The following is a 23,183-nucleotide window of genomic DNA, read 5'->3' as shown; positions in this document are numbered from 1 at the left end:
AGTGTGGATATCAAAAAATAGAGTATGAATATCGATTCTCTACCATTTTTCCCAAATTTTTTGTTCGGTATTTTTTTTTTGAAGGAAGAATAAGAAATTCATTAAGAATAAAAAGAGAAGACCTTATAAGACGGTCAGAACAAAGACCAAACGGACAACAAAAAAAAAAACAAACTGCCTACTCTCAAAAGGAATGCAAAAGCAACTAATGCTATGTTTGGATTGGTGTTTGAAATTTTTTTTTGAAAAATAGTAGGAGTAATAAGTGAAGAGAGATAGAGAGAGAAATGTTGAAAGTAGAGAGAATCTAGGGGGAAGTTTTTGAAAAATTCTTTTTGAATTGTAAAGAGAACTTTCGACTTGTCAAAAAAAAAAAATTGTAAAGAGAACAAGGCATAAATGTATTCATGGATAAAGTTCATCTAACACCTGCAAAAAAAATAAAAACATTAGTAAATCACGAGCAAAAAAATGATACTAGTGTACCGCACAACGCCGCGGTGCCCGAAACACACGAGGATTATTGCAACTATTTTCAATGGTATATACTCGTTTCTGCTTATGCCTCTCACATTTTTTAAAAGCTTGAACACTTTGTGCATTGTCAAAATCTTTGAGCCATGATTTTCTCCTATGAGCCCTGCGTTTACCGGGACTAGCCATACCGGCGACCTCCTTCCTTAGCAATATTATCCGAAAAACCTGAATTCGCATAGTCCTGGTATGCCTCAACATTTGAATTATTGAGCGAGTCATAATATAACCTCCATCCTCAGAATCATTGTCCCTAGAAGCCAGGATACGCTTGGACTCCAGGTTCTCCACACGTTTGGACTTCAGGTTCAATATTTTTGTTTTTTGTAATTTTTTGTTTAGTTTTACATTGTAATATTTAAAATTGATCGCTTGTCTCAACGAAATGAATTATAAAAGTACTGGTGCTTGTCCGTGCCTACGGCACTACACATCCCGGTTGAAATTGTCTGTGCTTACGGCAATTGCTAGCTAATGACTCAAACACTAAAAAGTGGTTATCTCTCAAAATACTTGGGTAAAAGTGAAATTTTTTTACTTTTCTCAGTCGTCTCGTCGAGACGAACTAATAACCCACAAAAATTTGGTGCAAAACTAACAAATGTGAAAAAAATTCAAATAAGAACAAAAATTCTCATTTTAAATTTAAGTTTAAGTTAAAGCCTCTTTTTTTTTCATGGAAGAAGGGATGATTTTATTAAGACAAAGAGCGATCCGAGGACTGAATATCGTCATAGGCAAGACTAGCGATATGTTGAGAGACAAGACCCCCCCAACACTCTAGTCTAGCACCTAATAGGTAACGCTTAGCCAATGAATGAGCTACCCAATTACAAGAACGCTTAACATGAATAAAGGAACAAGATGAAAATAAAGGAAAAAGCTCTACACAATCAGCAAGAATAGAGTTACAATCAGAGAGAGACTTTTTATCTTGAATCAAAGCCTGAACTATCTGCAATGAGTCACCTTCAACAATAATTTCAGAAAATCCTCTAATAGCCGCAGTGACAAGGGCTTCATGAAATCCCAAAGCTTCAGAAGAACGTGGTGATAAAAAACCAGCAAAAGGAATCGAAATAGACCCCAAAATTTCACCAAAATGGTTCATTGCTATAATACTCACTCCAGAAAATGCCATTCTTCTTATTAACTACACCGTTAACATTAAGTTTAATAACATTAGGTGGAGGGGAAAGCCAGGACAGGACAAGGGGTGGGGTTGGGTGGGGTGGGGTGGAGGGTCTAGGGAGGAATGTACTGTTTCTATGGCTGCCTTGAACTCCTCACATGGGGCGATCGCTTTTTCAACTGTAGTTTGTAAGTCCAGAATTTTTTATCAAAGTACGCAGTGTTCTTCCCCTTCCATAACATCCAGCACAAAGTGACCAAAAGAACATGCTTTTGTTTTTGAGTTTGAATACGGGAATGAAGGACACACGAGACAAATGTTGAATTTAATCTCTTCGACTAGTTAAATGGACAAGAATTATGGGATATCTAAAAAAAAATTTAAAGTGGACCAAATTTTTCGGACGGAGGGAGTACCTACTGAAAAACAATACAAAAAGATATGAAAAATAAAAGGAAAAATCAATTACACTACCAATTTGGACATTATTCTCACGAGTGATAGCATCACTTAAATACACTGATAAAAAAATAAAAAATAAAAAAGATAGCATCACTTAAATGGAAAATAAGAAAAATAAACAATGTAACCAATCTTGGATCCTTCAAAACAGAATTAACCACTTGGATTCCTCAAGCGTAACCGCCACCACGGACTTGTTATTATCCCGCCAATTCTCTCTCTCTCTCTCTCTCTCCACATATACATACACGCAACGGCAGTTAACTCTACTCGTCTCTCTCTCTCTCTCTCTCTCTCTCTCTCTCTCTCTCTCTCTCTCCACGTATACATACACACAACGGCAGTTACTCTACTCGTCTCCCACTCTCTCTCTCCACATATACATACAAGCAACGGCAGTTACTCTGCCCGTAGGAGAGAGTTTCAGATGGCGATTCCGGCAATCCAACTGCTTCGTTGCGCGACGCCTCTCAATCGTCCGTCCTCCGCAGCAATGCCGTTCTGGTCTCGGTCGCAGATGGTGGTGGCGAGACCGACTCTTTCGGCTCTGCCTCTGCGAAGTGTCAGTTACGGCCACTTCAGGAGTACTTTCGTCGTCAATTCGAGCGCTCGGAGCCAAACTCGTGCCTCGGCCATGGTTACAACGCAATCTCCTTCGTCTCAAATGCATTTTCCTGCATTTCTTACTTAATGTAGTACGTTTAATTGATTATTTGTTGAGAAATCGTCCAAATCAACAAAACAAACGAAAAACAATCGAGAAAAGAAACAAGAAACGCAGCAAGAACGCAAGACACATGGATTTTATGAGATTCTTCAACTGCGTAGTTAAGTGCATTTACGGCTCACACTAGTTTTCACTGTGTACTTCTAGAGGTTGACTACACACGAAGCATGAGATACTCGATGTGTTGGAAAGTCACGTAGTATCCCTTACTGTTGGTCTTGTGGAATTCCTCGTCATAATAGGGTTTGCGTACTCATTGTTGTCATTAATTATAGCTTTGCGTATGGCGGTGTGTTGTTAAAACTGATCTTGTGATGGAGCCTTGCCAAGGATTCATGAGCATGACCGCATGATCAAATTCTAAAACAAGTTTCATAATGAAGCGTAAAATTAGTGAAAGGAGTAATATATGAAGCACCGACACGGAGATTGCTACATCCGCGTTCAGTTGGAGGCACGTATGAGCGATGCCACGTTACGTGTCTATTAAAATTTAACACTCCTTCCATCCAATAAAGTTAGTCCCGTGCGAAATTACGTGCAATTTTCAAGCTTAAAAATAATGTACTTATCGAAATAATTTTTTTATGTAATATGAATCTTGTTTGAAAGATCTTGATGAGAATACATTATTTTTAAATTTAAAAATTACACGTAATTTCATAAATGACTAACTTTATGAGACAAGAGTGTAAGACAGAACCTATAGTTAGTGATTTTCTGAAGTTGATGGTGGTTATTACCCCCGTTAGTTTGCAGGGGTGTAAAGAATCACTAACTATAACTTCTGACTTGGTTAATAATTGATTAGTTTAGTGTAGCTGTGTTTAGCTAGCAGCTAAGAGCAGTGAGTTTGTTCAGTTTAGCTAGCAGTTAAGAATAGTGAGTTTGTTTTAATCAGTTAGTTAGAGAAAAAGCGGTAGAGTTGACTGAGAGACAGTGGGTTTGACCTCTAAGCTGGCATTTCATATAAGACCAGTGGTGTACATTATGGTATCAGAGCGCAGTCGAAGACCACCGTCATCTCGATCCTGCGATTTTCACGATCGATCTTGTGATTTCATTTTAAGTTCACGACTTTATCTTCTTCACCTCAGATTGAATTCCTCTCTGGTATTCTCCATGGCATCATCTACTACGGTAACCCTACCTGCTTTCCTTGTTTCCAATTTTCATGCCCTAGTGAATGTAAAACTGGATGGGGGCAATTATCTCTTATGGCGTATACAAGTCGAAAATGTTATGCGTGCTAATGGATACTTTGAATATTTGGATGGTACCGTAGCAAGTCCTCCACTTCAGATCAGTAATGCTGAAGGTGTTCTTGGCCCTAATTCTGCATATACTCTATGGAAATTGATGGATTCTCAGCTATTATCTTGTCTTACCGCGTCTCTATCACAGACAACCCTTCCTTATGTTCTAGGGTTAACGAGTGCACAACAGGTGTGGGAATCGTTATCTCATAGATTCAATTCTCTGTCTCAAAATCATGTTCAAGAACTCAAAACAAGATTGTATAGTCATACAAAGTTAACCACGATGGACTCCTATATTGATACTATTAAGGACCTTGCTCAGAAACTGGCTGCAGCAGGTAGCCCCCTTGACGAGGATGATCTTATTTTTCACACCTTATGAGATTTACCTAAGCCTTTTAATGGCTTTAAAACTGCGGTGAGAATTAGGGGAGATACGATTACTTTTACAGAATTGGTTACCATATTAAAAGGGGAAGATCTTCAGTTACTTCAGGACTCTGAGGTTGATACAATAACTGTTCTAGTAGCCATTGCCAATCACTCTTCTCAGGGTCAAGAGTAATTCTGGGGGATCGCAGCTGCCATTTGTTACTCCACAACCTAGTCTTTCCCAGCAGCAATCTGTGCCTTCTGGACAACCTCAGTATTGGTCACAACAGTCTTTTGCTTCTCCTCAGTTTAGTGGACAACCTTAGTCTTCTATTTCTCATGTTCAACATATGCCAGCTCAGACGTCAAAACCCACTATCTCTCAGTCAACTCCACTACCTTTTCTAACAAACTGATTAAACAAACTCACTACCCTTAACTGCCAACTAAACACAGCTGCCCTAAACTAATCAGATATTAACCAAGACAGAAGCTATAGTTAGTGCTTCGGTCTTACAAGTGGGAGTACTATTTTTTGTGCCGGGACACACGCTTTTAACTTCAAAAGTATTGGATCTTATATGTAATATACAAAATATAAGTCTATGTGAGATGCACACATGCCATCGGTCGCTAATGCAGTCGATATATTTAGTAGTTGCAACGTAGTTTGCATAACTGAAAACGTTATTTAAAAAAATTTGTCATCTCCCCTGCCATGTGTCCCCATTTGTTGAGGATTGTCGTGTTCTGTATCCATGTCCTTGTGCCATCGCGTCAGTCTCCCTACCCATGCTGAATAGGGTAACTAATTATGTGTTTGTTTGTTCATACTCTAACTTTTGTTTAACCTGACGTAATCAGATATCACTGAATCGTCAAACATTGTTCTCTGTCTAGTTGGAATGGTGTTTTCTGTCAGATGTTGATGATATGGGTTAGCTGTTGAGGTTAGGGGAGATGAATTTCTGAAGTTATGGAGGAAATGTTTCCAATTTCTCTAAAATCGAAGCTGCTTTTGTGATTTTTGTTTTGGGTGAATGTGCATGGTATTTAATATTGGAGAATTCCACGACCTCTTGTAATCCTTGTGTCCAAATAAGATCTTCACTGTTTCACTTGTTACGATGATCTAACTGGAGTTTTTCCTCCGGTTTTCTAGGTTGAAGATAAGTCCCCAAAGGTGCAAGAGAGTGATCTTTCTGGCACAGCTTATGTTCCTGTATATGTTATGCTACCGGTGAGTTACACAATTTACTCTTGTTCTGGAACATCTTCTTTTGGAGTTATTCTTTCATCATAAGTTATCCATTTTCTTCCCCCCTTCCGTTGTCTTGTTTCTCGAGGCTGCCTGTGCATTCACTCACCAGAACTTCATTTATGTTACTTTAACTCGTCCTCAGATATTGTCTCAACTTATTTGTCAGTTGTTGGTTCTTGCCTTGTTATCTATCTTGATTACGTAATTTGGTAAATTTGTTACTCATGTCTAGCATTTACATTTTGTGGGGGCAGTTGGGTGTTATCAGTATGGACTGTGAGCTGGTTGATCCTGACAATCTGCATAAGGAGCTACAGATATTGAAGTCAGCTAATGTCGATGGCGTTATGGTTGACTGCTGGTGGGGGATCGTAGAGAGACATGCTCCACAACAGTACAATTGGAGCGGCTACAAGTGCCTCTTTCAGATTGTGCGTGACCTTGATCTCAAGCTACAGGTGAGCGGTATGGCACCTGTTTTGCTACCTGTGGCATTCTTTTCTGTTTTGTTTGATCTTTGGTACACGGATTGCTGTCTTTCTTAATTATTATGGGCTGTTTGGCTTTGTTTTAGATTGATTGGTTGTGCAATTGAGGATGGATACCTACCGAGTAAGATGATCACTTTTAACTTGCATTTATCGTCGAGAGAATTGGATTTAGGGAGAATGAAATGAGTCCTATCAAGTTGCATTTTATAGAACTAATGTATGTAGTAAAATTTATCTTCAAATAAGTTCAGGTGTCCATAAAATATCCCTTGTTCCAAGCTTACCCTTCAATTAGAATTGCGGAGATATACTTTTTAATTGAAAGAGTGTAGGTTAATTAGGATACAGAGAAATATGGAGGAAGGGAGAGAGTAGATCTTGGGGGCTATATATACCAAAAATTGACCACTCTTTATATGTTTGATCAATAATTTTATGGATGTCAAGTGGGATAAAATTAGAGTGGGATGAATGAGATGTTCCAGTGGAGGAGTGCATCATGAGGTTTTCATGTTTGCAGAATTCCTATGAAGTTGAAAAACACAATTCATATACTTGTTTTTTTTTTTCGCTCGGCGAAAGTCAATATTGTTAGTTGGAGTTAGTTAGTGAGGTTTGCACCCCCATCAAATGTGTAACTGTTATATGACGTTAATAGCCTATCTCGTGCCCAATTTGTTCCTCTTTTTTTTATTTTTTGGCTTGAGTTTTGCATGAATATGCAGGAATCATTGTGATGAGCAAGGCATTCTTCTAAGTGATGGATAGAAAATAGAAATCTATCTTAGTAGTGTTGTGTACAATAGCTTGCATCATTGGTAGTGTAGTTGATTTTGCTCCATTTCCGAGCTCTTACTTGAATTGCGAATTATCTCATTTAAGAAGAAATAAATCCCGCAGGTTGTTATGTCATTTCATGAATGTGGAGGCAATGTTGGTGATGATGTTCATATTCCACTTCCCCAGTGGGTTGCAGAAATTGGTCAAAGAAATCCTGACATGTTTTTCAAAGACCGTGAAGGAAGACACAATCCTGAATGCCTCACTTGGGGAGTTGATGAGGAGAGGGTCTTAAGAGGTCGTACTGCCCTTGAGGTAGTGCATTCTTCCGTTTCATTCGGCTATAGAGAAATTTTGCAGTCTCCATGTACACTGTAAAGTTTGAACACTTTCTCCATGAATATTGTAGATTATTGTGACATATATTGTGATCAACCTTCTGGCAATCTCTACATCCTCTCTGGTGCTACAGTCAGAGACTGATTCTTTATCATTTCTCTTGAACTGCATCTTATACCTATGCCTCAGATTATGACTGGGCTTCAAAAGTTCTATTATCTAGGTTTCAAAACTATTGCAGTTTAGGGTCATGAGCTTAAAAGTATTTGGGTTTCTTTGGTGATTTATTTTAGATAAATATCTTCGGGTGCATCATCTTTCTATAATTGATGTAGGTGTACTTCGAGTTCATGAGAAGCTTCCGAGTAGAATTTGATGAGTTCTTTGAATGTGGAATCATCTCTGAGATTGAAATTGGACTAGGTCCATGTGGGGAGCTACGATATCCCTCTTATCCTGAAAAACATGGTTGGAAATATCCTGGCATTGGTGAATTCCAGGTAACTTTAATACCTTCCATCGTGAGGGAATTTCTCATTCAGAATGGTGACCCATCACTTGTTTTTTAATGTTGCTCAATAATCTTTCAATATGTTAGGAGGACAAGAGTTTCTCCCATCATCACCTATTTTGTCATGTCTACCCACACTAATTTTCATATGCATCTAATAAATTATTTCTGGCAGTGCTATGACCAGTACTTGTTAACGAGTCTGAAGACGGCAGCAGAAGTGGGAGGACATTCATTATGGGGAAGTGGACCAGATAATGCAGGTTCTTTTAATTCCCGACCACATGAAACCGAGTTCTTTCGCGACGGAGGTGAATATGATAGCGATTATGGCAGATTCTTCCTCAATTGGTACTCCCAATTTCTGATTGATCATGGTGATCGGGTCCTCGCTCAGGCAAATTTGGCTTTTGAAGGCACTTGCATTGCTGCGAAGGCAAGTCAGCTGTTCCAAAACACACTGCTCTTCATAAGGAAGATGATTTCTTGAAGTAACAAGATACTATATCTTTTGGGAAATAATATTGGCACTCCAAAAATTGATGCATGCACTCCAAAATCAGTGCAACTCCAAAGTCACTTTCCTTTGTTTTTTGGAGTGTCTGTATCAATTTTTGGAGTGCCAATATCATTTCCCTATCTTTTTCTCTTTTAAGAAGTTATCTGATATGTGTTTTTTATTCTTGAGCAGCTTTCGGGTATTCATTGGTGGTACAAGACCGCAAGCCATGCTGCTGAGTTGACTGCTGGGTTTTACAATACATCTAATCATGATGGCTACACTCGAATTGCAACAATGTTAAAGAAGCATGGAGCTGCTCTAAACTTCACCTGTGTTGAGTTGCGCACTATGGACCAGCATGAGAACTTTCCAGAAGCATTGGCGGACCCTGAAGCATTAGTTTGGCAGGTACTTGTATTTGCTTCATCTCACCTTTATGCATAATTTTGTCGCTGGGGAGGAGTCCTTTCTTTCCCGAGAACACATTCTGTTTCCGAACTCGCAGCAGAATCAAGCTTTCCTGTTCAAAGTCAATTTGTACAACCTTGTTGGGGATCACTTCACCCTCCCATTCTTTACAGTCCTTTCCTGTTATTGTTGTTGTTTTAATTTCATCTTTTCTTCTTCGTACTTATTCTTGTTGTATTATCATTCCAGTTCCTTTCGGTACTTTGAAATTAATGTGCTAGGTTTTGGGTTCAGATTCGGCTTAGTGACAACCACATTTGCTCTGTTTGGGATATCGATCAATTTCAAATTAATGTAGCAGTATCCCCCTTTTCTGGCCCTTGTCTCGAGTGTGGCTGATGGTCGTTTTACACGTAATAAAGCTTCAAATGTTCACTTTGGAATGATCTTGTTATACTTCAGGTGTTTAAAGCTGCATGGGATGTAACCATACCAGTTGCAAGTGAGAATGCTCTTCCTTGCTACAATAGAGAAAGTTATGACAAGATATTGGAGAATGCAAAGCCCTTAAACGATCCAGAGGGGAGATGTATATCTGCTTTTACATACTTGAGGCTCAGCTCAGTTCTCATGGAGGAACAGAATTTTACGGAGTTTGAGCAATTCGTCAAGAGAATGCATGGTAAAAAATACATCCTTGTTCCGTATAATTGTGCATTTAATTTGGCAGTTATTACCTCTTTTTTCTTTTCCTTGTCCCTTTTGGTAAGGTGACTAAAGAGGATATTTAGCCCTGAAGACATCATGTCAAAATCACAAATGACTGATGCTTTTGTGTTTGATTGAAAATGATGACTGGAACCCTTGTTTGATTCATGGGTTGAATAGTCCCTCTATGGGGTGAGGCAGGGGAGATGTTCCTGGGCTTTCAGATAGTATAATTCATTATCGGTAAACAGCATATTGAATAAACCTTGAAGTAACCACTTATCTGTAGACTGCACCGCATCATTCTTGAGCCGTTTTCCTGACGATGTTTCCATGAGGTCTCTAATATCAGCTCGTTGTGTTTCTGAGACATTTGAGGAATGCTTACTTCTTGCATCATTAGAGATAACCCAGATAGATAGAATTAGAAGTATGATCATGATGTAGCTAGTCTGTCTGATTTACCATATGATCTGGAATTTGCATGGAATTACTATAGAAACTGATCTGCACTGATGAGTAATTTGCATGGAACTACTCTATTGACATCATCTTTTATGTGGCGATTAACTGAGAATTGTGTTGCCTCTTCATGTGCAGGTGAAGCATTGTCGGGTCTGCCATCGTCGTCCGAATGAAGAGGTGTTTGCAGCTAAGTAGGAAGAAACCATATGCACATGTCTGTAAATCTGTTACATACCCAAAAAAATGTCTGTAAATCTTAGACTTGTTCTTCTTCTTCCCGGAAAAGGGGAAAAACAATGTTGCACGTCGCGAAATAGGGAACTGGTTGCAGAAGTTTCGGTCGGACGACCGAAAGATGGACAGTTTATGGAGTCTGACTTTGTTTTTTCCTGTGTTCCACAAACCATAGAGCTTACTTACATCACAAAAGTGGTGGGGCAATTGGCCCATGAAAGGATGAAATAGGAATGCCTTTGTCCTGTTGTCATGTTTTGGTCCTTTGGAAATAAAAGAAACCAGCTATAACATCTACGAGCTTGCTATCCCTGTGTTTTGGCTGGAGGCTATATACTGTTAGGGTGTTCTTCAGTGGGGAAGTTTTCTTTCTTAGAAATCTTCACACATGCATATGTTTTTTGGGGATTGGGGATGGTGTTGTGCACGTCGTGCTGTTCACTTCCGGACCGTTCGTCTCGGCAATAAATTGTTAGGATTGCCGAGACGGTTAAAACTTAGATGGTTGAGATGACGCACAACACCAAGCAATTTGAACCATTGATTGTCGAGATGGACGGTCTGGCTGTGCACAACACCATCTCCTAATCTGTTTTTTTTTTTCCTTTAGTGGACTTCTGGTCTTTTTCATTTAAGTTTTTGACGTCAATTTTTAATGGTGGCAACAATGTCGCGTGGTAATTTTTTTTTTTGTATAAATATTGCTCAGGCGATATGCCATCGATACCACATGGAGTAACTTTTATTTCGTTTTTTAGCGCATTTGTATTATGAATGATTCTTTTTCGGAAAATGACCAATTTGGGCTTATTTTTATTTTGGACTAAACATCGTTTATACACGTAAACGTGACACATTTTTCTCTATATAAATAACATACTCTACGAATCAAATAAACTACGTAACAATTTGGGTCAAATGAATTAGATAAAAGAAGATCTCGTATAGAACTCATAGCAGCATGTTAAAGGCCCAAGACACAAGTCACACAACAAAACCCGGACCCTTAAAAACATTTTCAGAAACCCAAAAGAATATTTTTTGCAATGTTTCGAAAACTGAGTTGTTTCATTGTTTGAACTAAAATCAGAAAACCAGAACAGAAAATACACCCAAAGGTGCCAAACAGTCTCCCACCCAAGCTTGAACAACTTTTTGAAGTTCGTTAAGGTTTTAAACCACGTTCGAAACAAGCTATTAATTGAAAGTTGTTCAAGATCAACTCGTCTTATAAACAAACTGAGTTTAAGCACATTTTTTGAACTCGTTAAGTTTTCACAAGATTAATCAACTACCCACTAATCAACTACCCACTCGGCCGCTTGGCTCGTTTATCACCTCTGGCTACACCATCAGACATCAACGCATCTTCCTTCTAACGTGCCAACCATAGGTTCCTCGCACGGTCGCACCCAAGCTCCTTCCCTCATCAAGCACCAAGTAAAAGAGAGAGAATTTAACCAAAAAAAAAGAAAAAGAAGAGAAGATTACATAATAAATCCCAGAGTTTGATCCCTTTCTGAAATTAAAGCCTGAGATTTCATTTTGAACAACTAAAACCCCGCAGTTCCAGACGTGCTACAATTGGAACCCTTTGTTCACCCCTGTTAGCCTATTTAACAGAATTACCCCATGTCACCTTCACTCTCTCTCTCTCTCCTTTTTCCCAGCATAAAACCACCATTATTCATCACCAAACCCCTCTCTCCTCCTTCCCGGTTCACCACACTCATGATATTAGTTATTCTTATTTGACACCTAAGTATGCTCTCCCATATCATTCATACTTGAAGTTAATTTAGGATAAAATTATAAAGTATTTACCAAAAAAATGGAATATAAAGAAAAATTGGGAATCAAACTTCCCTTATCAGCCCTTCCTTTTTGATAGCCACTCGGGCAGCCTCATCGTCGATTACCCATCCCCGTACACACCCACCTATCTCTCATTCCACATGCCTCCTTTTCTTGCTTTATTTCACTTTCCACGTACACGCCCACTTCTATTACCACCTTCATCACCACACCCGAGCACTACCGCCCCCATTATCGTGCCCCAAATTCTCCACCACCATAGCCAGAAACCCTCTCCCTGAACTCTTTTGTGCGCCATCGGCAATACTAATTTTCCTCACTTACCCATAACCCTTGGACCCACCCATTTACTACTCTCTTTAGAAAGTAACCAAAACCACTGTTGCATGACTGTTTACTTTGACGCTATACCGCCATGTTGGGCCCACTCCCTAGACTTCTTATGCTCAATATATTATAGTCCCACGATGGTCTATCTCTTTTCAAGCTATCCATTTTACTACCTTTTTCAAATTGTAGATGGGGTTTTTCAATCAAATTTTAGGTTGGATTTATTCAAGTGATTTTATCTCTCTATTTCTCTAAAATAGACTTCATATCTCTATTTTTTTTTTCTTAAATGTCCTTTCTAAGGTTACATTCAGAGAGAGAAGGTACTAGTGGGAGGAAAAGCAAGTGAGAAAGAAAGAGAAGGGGGGTGGGGAGTTGTAGAAAAGGGGACATGTTAAGTTGGCTAACGGAGGTGAACGGAGGGTTCGAATTGTGAAATGTGTGGAACTATGTGGTTTTTAGTTGTTCACATTGAAATATCAGGTTTTGATTTAGGAAATGAGTCAAACTATGGGGTTAAATATGTAATTTTTCCAATAAAACAGAATGAAAGAAAGTTATCTAAAAAAACAGACCGAAACGTACAGAACGCCGCAGCCATGGCTCCCAAGGCGAAAGAGAAGCCAAAACCCTCACCCTCGCCGGCAACGGCGTCACAGCCCGCAATCGCCGTCGAAGACCTCTTCACAGCTCTCAATCGCCACATCCAGAGGTCGGAACACGAGCAAGCCGTCAAAGTCGCAGATCAAGGTCATTATCTAAAACACACATATTTATCTCGATTGCATAAGATTACGAACATACGAACCCTAGCGCGTCTTTTGAATTCTGATGAATATGTGTTTAACAGTGCTCTCAATTGCCCCGAATGACGAGGACGCCATTCGGTGTAAGATCGTGGCGTTAATTAAGAACGATAGCATCGATGAGGCTCTTGCGACCATGGAGGCTTCTAGAAGGATCCAAATTGATCTCAGTTTCTTCAAGGTGATCGTCTCTCAGTTGTACCTACTTTTTCAGTTTCGACTATGCTAGTGTGTTGTTTCTCAAGTAGGAAGTTTACTTTGTTTGGTTTGGTTTGGTTTTTGAGGTAATGAGAGGTGATAGATAGATAGAGAAATGAGAAGAGTAATTGTAGAGAAAACTTAGTGGGAACGATGCGCATAGTCGCATAGAGAGGAGTTGAATCTAGAGACTCAAAATGGGGATCAATTTTTCTGTACCGGTTACCGTTCATTTTCAATCATTAGATTACATGCCAGTTTTTATATTCTAAAATTTAACATGATGTAACAGCTCAAAACACTTTGGTACACGGGAACCAGGGGATTTGGTACAGAGGAACTGGTGTGCTCAAAACGAACACAGTTAGCTCTCAATTCGAGTTTGAAGCTATTGGTACCTAGACTGTTATGCGATTATACCAACTTTTTCTTGATTTATGAGGGTCTTTATGAACACGTTACACACATGCTGGTTCATTGTTTACTGAGACAATAGTTTGTGAAAATGTATGGTAATCGGATGTATTTGAGCTGGGTTTTTTTCATGATTTTGGCACCTGTTAGGCAAATGTATGTTGGCAAAGGTTATACAAGTGCAAGAAGTAGGTTAGTTTAAACATTTTCCTTGCCTCTTTTCCTGCCCTTCTTCTTTGGAACCTCAGGGGAAGCATTATGGACCATGGCAGCTGTCAATTCATCCTCAGAAGGCAAAATAATGTTAGTTGCCTCCTCCACATCATCCCCAACCCTTAGTACAGAAAACTTATTAGAATCTACAGGAGAAGGCAGACCAACCATAACGTCATGAGATGCACTAGCAACCATTGGACTTCTCATTTGATCAATAAACCCCAAATCCTCACTCTTGGTATTCTTACCCTTCAACTTTATACTACTGTTACCACCCAAAGGCACTTGAGGCTCCAGACCATCAGCAACTGAAAGAGGACGACATCATACCAGCAGAAACAGCTGCAGATGAAGGCGATGGCTCCTGCACAACAGCATTCCTACTCTTCACTTGCCAGACTTGATTCTGGACCACCTCCTTAACCACGTGACAGGTCCTATACATTTCAGTCTTCAGAGGACGCCAAGGATACCAAACTTTGAAGTAAACTTAGATCCATTTGAGCGAGATAGCTCAAAGCTTCGGGAAGAACATAATCCACATCCACCTCTACATGTATTTTGGCATAGCTAATTTTTTTTTCAAGACTCAGTTAATTGGTCAGCATAAAGAGGTTTCCCTACAGCACTGGCCACATAACTCAGGCCCTGCTCTGTCCATAACTCCAAAGGAAATGTGCCCAAATAAGGACCTTCTTCACGGGCTCCTTTTCAAGATTCATATGGGGATGCCATTGTTTGAGAACAAGCAACCTGCCCCCAAAATGCCATGGGCCTGCTAACAAGCTGCCTATAAGCCCCAGCCTGATCAAATTGAAAAATGAAAAATCCTTTATCGTTTGACAGAACCTCAGGCAATCCAAACTTACCCCAAATCTTTCCTGCGATACTCTTAAAATCCATAAAAGGTAATTTCTTATCAGCAAAATAGCCTACAACACAATCGTTCGATTTAGAAGCCCCAGAATTTTCAACTTCCAAAGGAGGGTTAACAAACACTCAAACAGTTTATCATTCAACACACACGGAGACATATGAGTGAGAGATGTATCTGAAACAACTTTATCTTTCCAAGAAGGGGAAGAAGCCGTACCCTGTTCAGGATGTATCGCAAGGGCCTTTTCCTCCAAATTCTTCTTCAGCAAAAGAATTTCTGCCTTCAAGTCCTTAATTTGTCCAGCAGCAGGCCCATCTGTATCATTAATCAACAAGTGATCATAATTCGGGACTGTTGCCTTCTCAAGAGTTCAATGAGATCAATATGACAAACATTCCTTTCACCAGAACCAGGTGAAACCCTAGCCCCACCAACATCCGCATATTTCAACGAAGAACATTCCTAAACTTGGAATTGGGCCTCGTAGATGGCCCCTGAGAAATCTCCATGACAATCGAGCCAAAACGAGAACCAGAACTAGAGCAACCGACAAAAACTGCAATTGAGAGAGAAGCTCTCTCCTTGAATGGATATTGTTTGTTATGTTTCTGTAACACCAAAGCATCTAATTATAAGTACGTACATATCTTTGAGGAATTTCTCCCCAAATTCTTACTGTGTTGTAGGTTTTATTTTTTGCTGTGTGTGTTGCTTCTGTAACAGGCTTTAGTTAGCTCTTGTTGATCTATTTCTTTGTTATCTTTTTCATTCCCCGTCAGGCATACTGCTTGTACAGACAAAATAAGTTAAATGAAGCTTTAGAAGCTTTGAAAGGCCAAGAGGGAAACTCTGCAATCATGCTACTGCAATCTCAGATTCTTTTTCGTATGGGAAAAATGGATGCTTCTTTGGACATTTATCAAAAGCTTCAGAAGTCCAAGATAGAGTCCTTGGAGATAAATCTTGTTGCTGGTTTAGTCTCTGCTGGGAGGGCTTCTGAAGTGCAAGGAGTGATGGAGGCACTCAGAGTGAAAGCAACAAGTAGCTTTGAGTTGGCATACAACACTGCTTGTTCATTGATTGAAAGGAACAAGCATTCAGATGCAGAGCAACTGCTACTGTCAGCTCGAAGGTGATCCACAATCTTTTGCTTGAGAATTGACTAGAACATGCAATCCACTTTCTAACTAGTTAATGCTAGTTCAGGCACTACCAGTGGGATTATCTCTTTACTTCCACTGCTCTTGCTTCCATCTCTATCTGTTATTGACCTGCTTCAGTACTTCTTTTTCGTTGGCCCTTCTTCATTCCTATTCAGCAAAGAGTGCTGGTTTGATGTTTTGATGAAACTATATTAGAAACTAAAGCATATGAGCTAGGAGATATAGTACCTGGGTTTTCAAAACATTATTGCTTGGAAATCACTTGTCGTGGAAAGAAAATGTGTCCCTTCTGGTCAGCTTGTTGGACATTCTCGTTTCTGTTTGGGTCCATGACTCGTATGTGCTGTGTTCACAGTAAAGTATGTCTTCCAAACCCTGCCTCTCATTCTATTAGGTGCTGTCAAGTGTCAACGACAATTCCTTTACAAACTATATCTTTAGTAAGAATGCCGAGAATAGATACACATCTTACAACCTGACAGATGGATTTTGAGACAATAGATTAAGGAATCATTGCCGCTTGCTTTGACTTGAAAACTTGTTTTGCTAATGTAGGATTCATGTAGAACCCATTAAGTGCTCAGATAGTGCAGAGTTGGTATGCCACCCTAATGTGGTTGAAGCATGTGTTTTTTTAGAAGGTTAACACTTTTTCGTGTATGTGGAATTGAAGGATAAAGTCTATACAATAAGAATATCATCTTCATTCTATGCATGTATCCAATGCACACTGTCTGCTGCATGTTGTTGGTACGTGGATGTTAGGCGAGTCTGCATCTCTTATGGACTTGGGCAACACTGTACAGCTGAATTCGGAAATTTTGCCTTGTCCTTCTTGTGTAATGCAGAGCCATCCCATTATTTTTTCTCCGAGAAGTAATGCGGTGAACAATGTGCAATCCTGTTATTCTCTCTTACATTTCACAGAATGAATATTTTTAATCGGTATTGTCAAGCTTGGTGGGTTTCCCTTCACATGGCTTGAGAGGACTTTGGTGGCTCAATTGGCATGTCTAGACCTTATAATGTTGCTGCAACCGTAATGCCCACATGCTCTTTGGGTGATGGTTTAAACCGTATACTCTCCACTTTAGGATTAGGGCCAGAGCCTTGAATTGGTATTAACATGTTTCAGAACCACTGTTGTTGGGTCCGTTTCTGCAAAATTTCTCTTTAGAAGTTCCTACTATTTTATGTTCCTTCTTAAACGGCACAAATCTCCTTTGGATATTTGAAGGAGATGTAACTATTTTCTCTCTGTGACAGAATTGGTCAAGAGGCTCTTATGGAAGAGAATTTGGCTGATGATGACATAGAGACTGAATTGGCTCCAATAACTGTGCAGTTGGCACATATTCAGCAGGTATAATATGGACACACTATCTCTCTTCTTTCGACAACTTTCATTTTTCATTTTATCTAAGTTGGCTTTTTTCATCAGCTCCTGGGGCACACACAAGAAGCCATTGAAGCTTTCACGGATATCATAAAGAGAAATCTGGCAGATGAATCGTCACTAGCGGTAGCAACCAACAATCTTGTATCATTGAAGGGTCCAAAAGATGTCTCGGATAGCCTCAGGAAACTTGATCGATTGATAGAGAAAGGCAGCGGGACCCAGAGTTTCCAGCTTGCTCGTGGACTGGACTTGAAGCTTTCGTCGAAGCAAAGAGAAGCAATATACACCAATCGAGTGCTTCTGCTACTTCATTCAAATAAGATGGATCAGGTCTTAAATTTCTCTCCCTCACCTCCTTTATGATCTTCCGCTGTTAAACTCGAAGATTTCCAGGGCGTTGTCTTATAATAGGGCCAGTTTTCTTTTAGGATATTTTTTTTTGTTATGTGTTCACAAGGTGAAGGGCAAAACCAAGAAAACAAATAAAAAAATAACTCCGATATCCTCTAATAATTTGGGTTCTTGTATTTTCTGTTTGTAATTGACAAGAAACCTGGGGAAACTGGAGCCTACCTCTGTGAGAAAGAAAGCCGTTCCTACCAAATGGAGGGATGCAATCTCACCTCGCGAGGGAGAGCTGAGATCCTCGTAATGGGTAAATATCCTTGATCTGCTGTCCTATAGGATTTACGTAGACCTGGGGAAACTGATAAACGTATTTCATTTATGTATATATCTATCTCCATGCAATCTGTGCTTATTGCCTCTTCTTTCGGCTGCAAGACTGAGAGATCTAAGGATCGATTTCTTGACGGCTTTGTTCTGGTGGCATATATTGAACTCCCAAGTTTTAGGGGTTTTAAGCCAGAGTTGATCGTCTTTCTTCTCGGGAATCCCTTCCTTTGGAACAATACATAATTCTTCATAAAATAAAATAAAAAAATTTGGACATGAAACCTAGGGTTTGCAAGTTTAGGGGTGTTTGTGAATTTAGGTGTGTGTAAATAAGATTTTCATATTGGTATTGATGGTATTTGCAGGCTCGAGAACTTGTTGCTGTGCTGCCAGACATGTTTCCAGATAGTGTGATACCAATATTGCTTCAAGCCGCAGTCTTTGTGAGGGAAAACAAGGCCGGAAGAGCCGAAGAATTGCTAGGTCAATATTCTGAAAAGTTCCCTGACAAATCAAAGGTGGTTCTCCTCGCGAGGGCACAAGTTGCTGCTTCCGCGGGCCACCCACAAGTTGCGGCTGAGTCCCTATCTAAGATACCTGAAATCCAACACATGCCTGCCACCGTTGCCACCCTCGTGTCGCTCAAGGAGCGTGCCGGTGACATCGACGGAGCCGTTTCCATTTTCGATTCCGCGATAAAGTGGTGGGCGAATGCCATGTCGTCGGAAGACAACAAGCGCCATGTTATCGTGCAAGAGGCAGCAGCCTTTAAGCTCAAGCATGGTAGAAAGGAGGAGGCAGCCAAATTGTATGAGGAGCTCGTTAAAAGCCACGGAAGTGTCGAGGCTTTGGTTGGGCTTATTAAGACGGCTGCTCATTCGGATATCGATAAGGCTGAAGCGTACGAGAAGAAGCTGAAGCCGCTGCCCGGTTTGAAATCAGTTGATGTTGATGGTTTGGAGAAAACTTCAGGTGCAAAGCATGTGGAAAACGGGCCTCATGTGGGGACCGTGGAACCGTCTGAAAGTAAGAGTAAGGAGAAGGCCAAGAAGAAGAGGAAGAGGAAGCCAAAGTATCCAAAAGGGTTTGACCCGGCTAATCCAGGTCCTCCACCGGATCCTGAGCGGTGGCTGCCTAAGAGGGAGAGATCTACTTTCAGGCCGAAGAGGAAGGATAAGAGGGCGGCCCAGGTGAGAGGGTCTCAGGGCGCAGTGGCGAAAGAGGCTACCAATGCCAATTCGAAATCAAACCAAGCTACTACTGCCAAAGCAGCTTCGCAGAATGCAGTTGCAGAGCAGCCCAAGGCTTCTTCTAAGTCATCTAGAAAGAAGTCCAGGAATTAGAGGGAAAGAGAACCATTTTTTGTCTTTGTTTTTTTGGGAAAAAATTGAGTCATTTGCAGCTTTATTTTCTTTTTTTTTTTTTTGAGGAATACAGGTTTTTTTTTTTTTTGGTTGTTGTTTTATCATTTGGCTTCATGAAGTGTTGTGGTTTTCCTTTACATGAAGCCTAGTTAACCATTTTAAAGTATCTTATGTATGTGGTAGCATCAAAATCTATTGGTAGATCTTATCTGGTCTTAACTTAGAGCATCCGCAATGGTAATAATTAAAATTAATAATTTAAATGTGTCATGTCAGTATTTGATTATTCATTTAGTCTATAATCAAATTTAACAACTTCTTTCTCAACATTGGTTATTTTTGCATTTCTAAAAAAAAAAAAAACCCACTATACACGATGCTCATCTGTCCAATCGTAAATGAGTTTCAATCACGCACCCAATCACACCAAATTATTTGTCTCAATGAGATAATTCGAAAACTGAAAAGTTAATTGCCAAAAACATTTTCACGCGCCCTCACATGCTGCCTAAAGAGGCTGCGTGTGATATCACGTGCCTTTACTCAATTTGGAGCATGAGGAGGTTTACGACGATTGGTCTTTCAGTTTTGGAATCGTCTGGTCAAGATGAATAATTTGGTGTGGTCGGGTGAGTGATTAGAACTCGTTTATTAAAAATCCGAATTTGGCTATTGATCGGTTTTGGTTATTGGTAAAAGTTGTTAAATTTGGTTATGAAATAAGTGGAATTTGATTATTTGCCAAAAGACTTGTAAGTTTACTTATTACAATGTTGGATGATTTTTTAGTATTATTAAATTTGCTTATTCCATTTACTTATCACAATGTGAATGCTATTAGCTTTGAGATTTTAGTGGATAGCTTGGGGGATACCGATAAGGTACTCTGAGTGAGACCATAAAGCCATGATAAGGTACTCTGAGTGAGACCATAAAGCTATGTACTGATGGTTTGTTTGGATAATGTTAGTCCAATAAAATGAAAAAATGGAAAACGAAATGAAGGCACTCTTTTTTTTTAAGAAGTACAAGAAAATATGGGTCCGAAAATACAAGAAAAACAACCTAAAAAACTATAATACAAAAGCCGCAAAAAAACATTAAAGGTAGCAAAAAACCAAGGAGACCACTCAAGACTGGATTTTGGAAGAATCATATCTACATCTTGCAAAAAACAACAAGCCCTCTGTTGTCGCGTTGTTGCCACCACGGTTGCCACTACCGCTTCTGGAGGAACTCCACCGCCGTCACCTCGAGAAAGTCGTTGGATGCAGAAGCTCCAGATCTAACATAGATATTGGTGATCATCCTAAAAATTGAAGGCACTCTTAAACTTGAAGTTTTCTTGCAACGAAGCCTAAACAATATTTTGAGTCCAACTATGGTCACGCTGCTACTTACATGCCAAATGTATGGCAGAACTCCACCACTGTCACCTCGAGAAAGTCGTCAGATGCAGAAGCTCCAGATCTACCATAGATTGGTGATCATCTTAAAAATTGAAGGCGCTCTTAAACTTGAAGTTTTCTTGCAATGAAACCTAAACAATATTTTGAGCCCAACTATGGTCACGCTGCTACTTACGTGCCAAATGTATGCCAGGTTGCGTGCGATATTTTTTTGGGTTCCAAATTAATGATCAGAGTTGTTTAATTAATGGTTGATGCAAAATTAATGTCAACTCATTCGAAAAATGGTATGAGCTTGGTTGGTTCGCCAATTTTTGTCCTTGCTGATATTTTTTATAGAGACTCACACGATCTGATATTTAATTAGTGTACATTAAATGGTGTATTCGTACTTTTAAAAAAAAAAATACTAGGAGTGGCATGACACCGCTGAAATGGAAGAAAGTAGCTGAGTAGGTAACATTTTGCACTGTTACTTTACAAATTTGACCTCACAGAATAGCCAAAGTTTTCTAGAAAAAAGTTTTTAAGGCAATAAATTTTGGCACTCCACCCCTTGGTAACCATACTGCATTATTTGGCTTTTAATAATCGTACTTTTTTTTACAAAATCATTACTGAAAATTTTAGTTCTTTCATTTCAAAGAATGATGGTTTTAGATATTGTTACGATTAATTCGGGTTCCGTCTACGGATATATACACATTCGTTTTCCCAAACCCAACAAAAAGAGTAGATAATTATAAGACGCTTATTATGGAGTTTATATCCCCTCTTATTGAGTTGACAATACATTCTATTTATGAGAAGTTCTTTTCTCTAATTCTCTTTATACTATTTCCCTAAAAATTCAAGAAGTCGTCTTCCCTAACTTTTGAATTGGAAAGTTCCACTGTCCAAAGCAAACTTTTTTTTTTAAATTTCTTGGAGAGCACACTAAGACGGACTTTTATTTGTTTGCTTACTATATTAATCCAATAACATAAAAATATATATATGAAGATAAAAGAATAGTAGTTGTCTTGATCATCATGTGGGCCCGGAAGTACCCAAAACATCCAAAACTTGCACACAACGTTTCCTCGTGCGTGTGTGGAACAAATTCTATGCGTGTGGGACCTGAGCATGAAAGCATTTTTGTTCCGAAGATATTTCAAATCTACTGCGGGCCATTCACCGACGGAATTAGTTTTGAGTCGATATAGTATCAGAAAATATACGATAAAAGAAGCCGATATAGAACATGTATATTATACAGAGGTAAGGTAAGGACGGAGACACGTAGAGATAAATGGGATCACTTGACCCCACTCACGTTGATTTCTCATATCGACATTTGATAGTTTGCAGTCATTTTTCTAGTTTGACCTCACAAAAATTCGATAAATTGCCTCAACTTATTTCGAATGTAAAGAAACCACATGCATTAATTTTCTTCCTTTTCGAGAGTTGATAATACTATAAACCAAGCTATCATTCATTGTTTTTAAAATATAATTAATAAATATTTGGTACCAATTATTAAAAAAAAACTCAGTTCTATCAGTGTATAATCTACCTTATAATTAACCTTTTAATGGAGATGTATTTTAGTTTAGTATATAGAAAAATTATTTTTGACCCCACTAACCAAAATTCTTCGCTCCGCATCAGAGGTATATATAGGAAGAATATATATAGGGAAATGTGGCATTTTCGTAATTAAAAAGCCAACTATGAAGCAAATACAATAAGGATAGGGGGAGGTGATATTATTATATTTGCCTATAGGTGGATATACAATTTGGAGGATATAATATCAACCATCTATATTCGGGTGGTAAATAACAGATATAAATAGTTCGGATATAGTATCTGGGTAATAGCATATCTGGCCTCTGTATCCAGTTAGCAAACCTGAAATTTACTTTGTTAAAATTGTACAATAACAGAAATTTACTTACCTCCTAGCTGCCGAAATGGATCGGGTCACGAGTAAGCCAAACCCGAAACAGTCTTGGTCGGAGAGACAGAGACTTGTATCTGGGTCAAACTTAACCCACTCAAATAATCCTTCATTAGATCTGTGTTTTATTTGAATTAGTATATATTTAATTGTCCTTTGACTCTAATGCTATTAAATATTAAATATGATGAAACTCAAAGTGGGGAAAAATACAAACAGAGGTGCTATAGGTACAGCAAGAACTGTACAAACACCGCGTACAACACTCTTTTGGATCCATTTTGGGTTCCAAAAAAATGATCGGAGCCGCTCATTTTGTTTAAAATAATTTGTTTAGGATCCTGGTAAAAAATTAGTTCTATCTGATATCGGTAAAAGTGTTTACAA

The 23,183-nt window shown here is 39.1% G+C and overlaps 2 protein-coding genes across 5 annotated transcripts; both read left to right on the top strand.

Moving 5' to 3' along the window:
* The first annotated feature begins 2,540 nt into the window (after positions 1 to 2,540).
* LOC131311726 (beta-amylase 2, chloroplastic) lies at positions 2,541 to 10,493 on the top strand. Of its 4 annotated transcripts, none has more exons than XM_058339285.1 (9): positions 2,541 to 2,765; positions 5,649 to 5,726; positions 6,002 to 6,205; positions 7,139 to 7,333; positions 7,693 to 7,857; positions 8,044 to 8,304; positions 8,560 to 8,778; positions 9,241 to 9,460; positions 10,087 to 10,493. In XM_058339285.1, the coding sequence occupies exons 1-9, from the start codon at positions 2,556 to 2,558 to the stop codon at positions 10,122 to 10,124; spliced, it is 1,590 nt and encodes a 529-aa protein (XP_058195268.1). In that variant the 5' UTR covers positions 2,541 to 2,555; the 3' UTR covers positions 10,125 to 10,493. The 4 variants fall into 4 exon arrangements, with proteins under 4 accessions (XP_058195268.1, XP_058195269.1, XP_058195270.1 ...); XM_058339286.1 differs by lacking the exon at positions 2,541 to 2,765 and adding an exon at positions 3,830 to 3,995; XM_058339287.1 differs by lacking the exon at positions 2,541 to 2,765 and adding an exon at positions 3,831 to 3,968.
* Positions 10,494 to 12,900: 2,407 nt separating this feature from the next.
* Positions 12,901 to 19,608, top strand: LOC131310846 (uncharacterized). Its single transcript, XM_058338083.1, has 6 exons — positions 12,901 to 13,080; positions 13,181 to 13,317; positions 15,621 to 15,973; positions 17,271 to 17,367; positions 17,446 to 17,733; positions 18,444 to 19,608. Exons 1-6 carry the CDS (start codon positions 12,930 to 12,932, stop codon positions 19,419 to 19,421), a joined length of 2,004 nt encoding a protein of 667 aa, XP_058194066.1. The 5' UTR covers positions 12,901 to 12,929; the 3' UTR covers positions 19,422 to 19,608.
* Positions 19,609 to 23,183: the final 3,575 nt, after the last annotated feature.

Source organism: Rhododendron vialii, chromosome 12a, assembly GCF_030253575.1.
Source record: "Rhododendron vialii isolate Sample 1 chromosome 12a, ASM3025357v1".
In the NCBI taxonomy this organism is placed as follows: Eukaryota; Viridiplantae; Streptophyta; class Magnoliopsida; order Ericales; family Ericaceae; genus Rhododendron; species Rhododendron vialii.
Note: the sequence above shows the minus strand (reverse complement) of the source record. Positions and strands in the feature narration are given on the sequence as shown.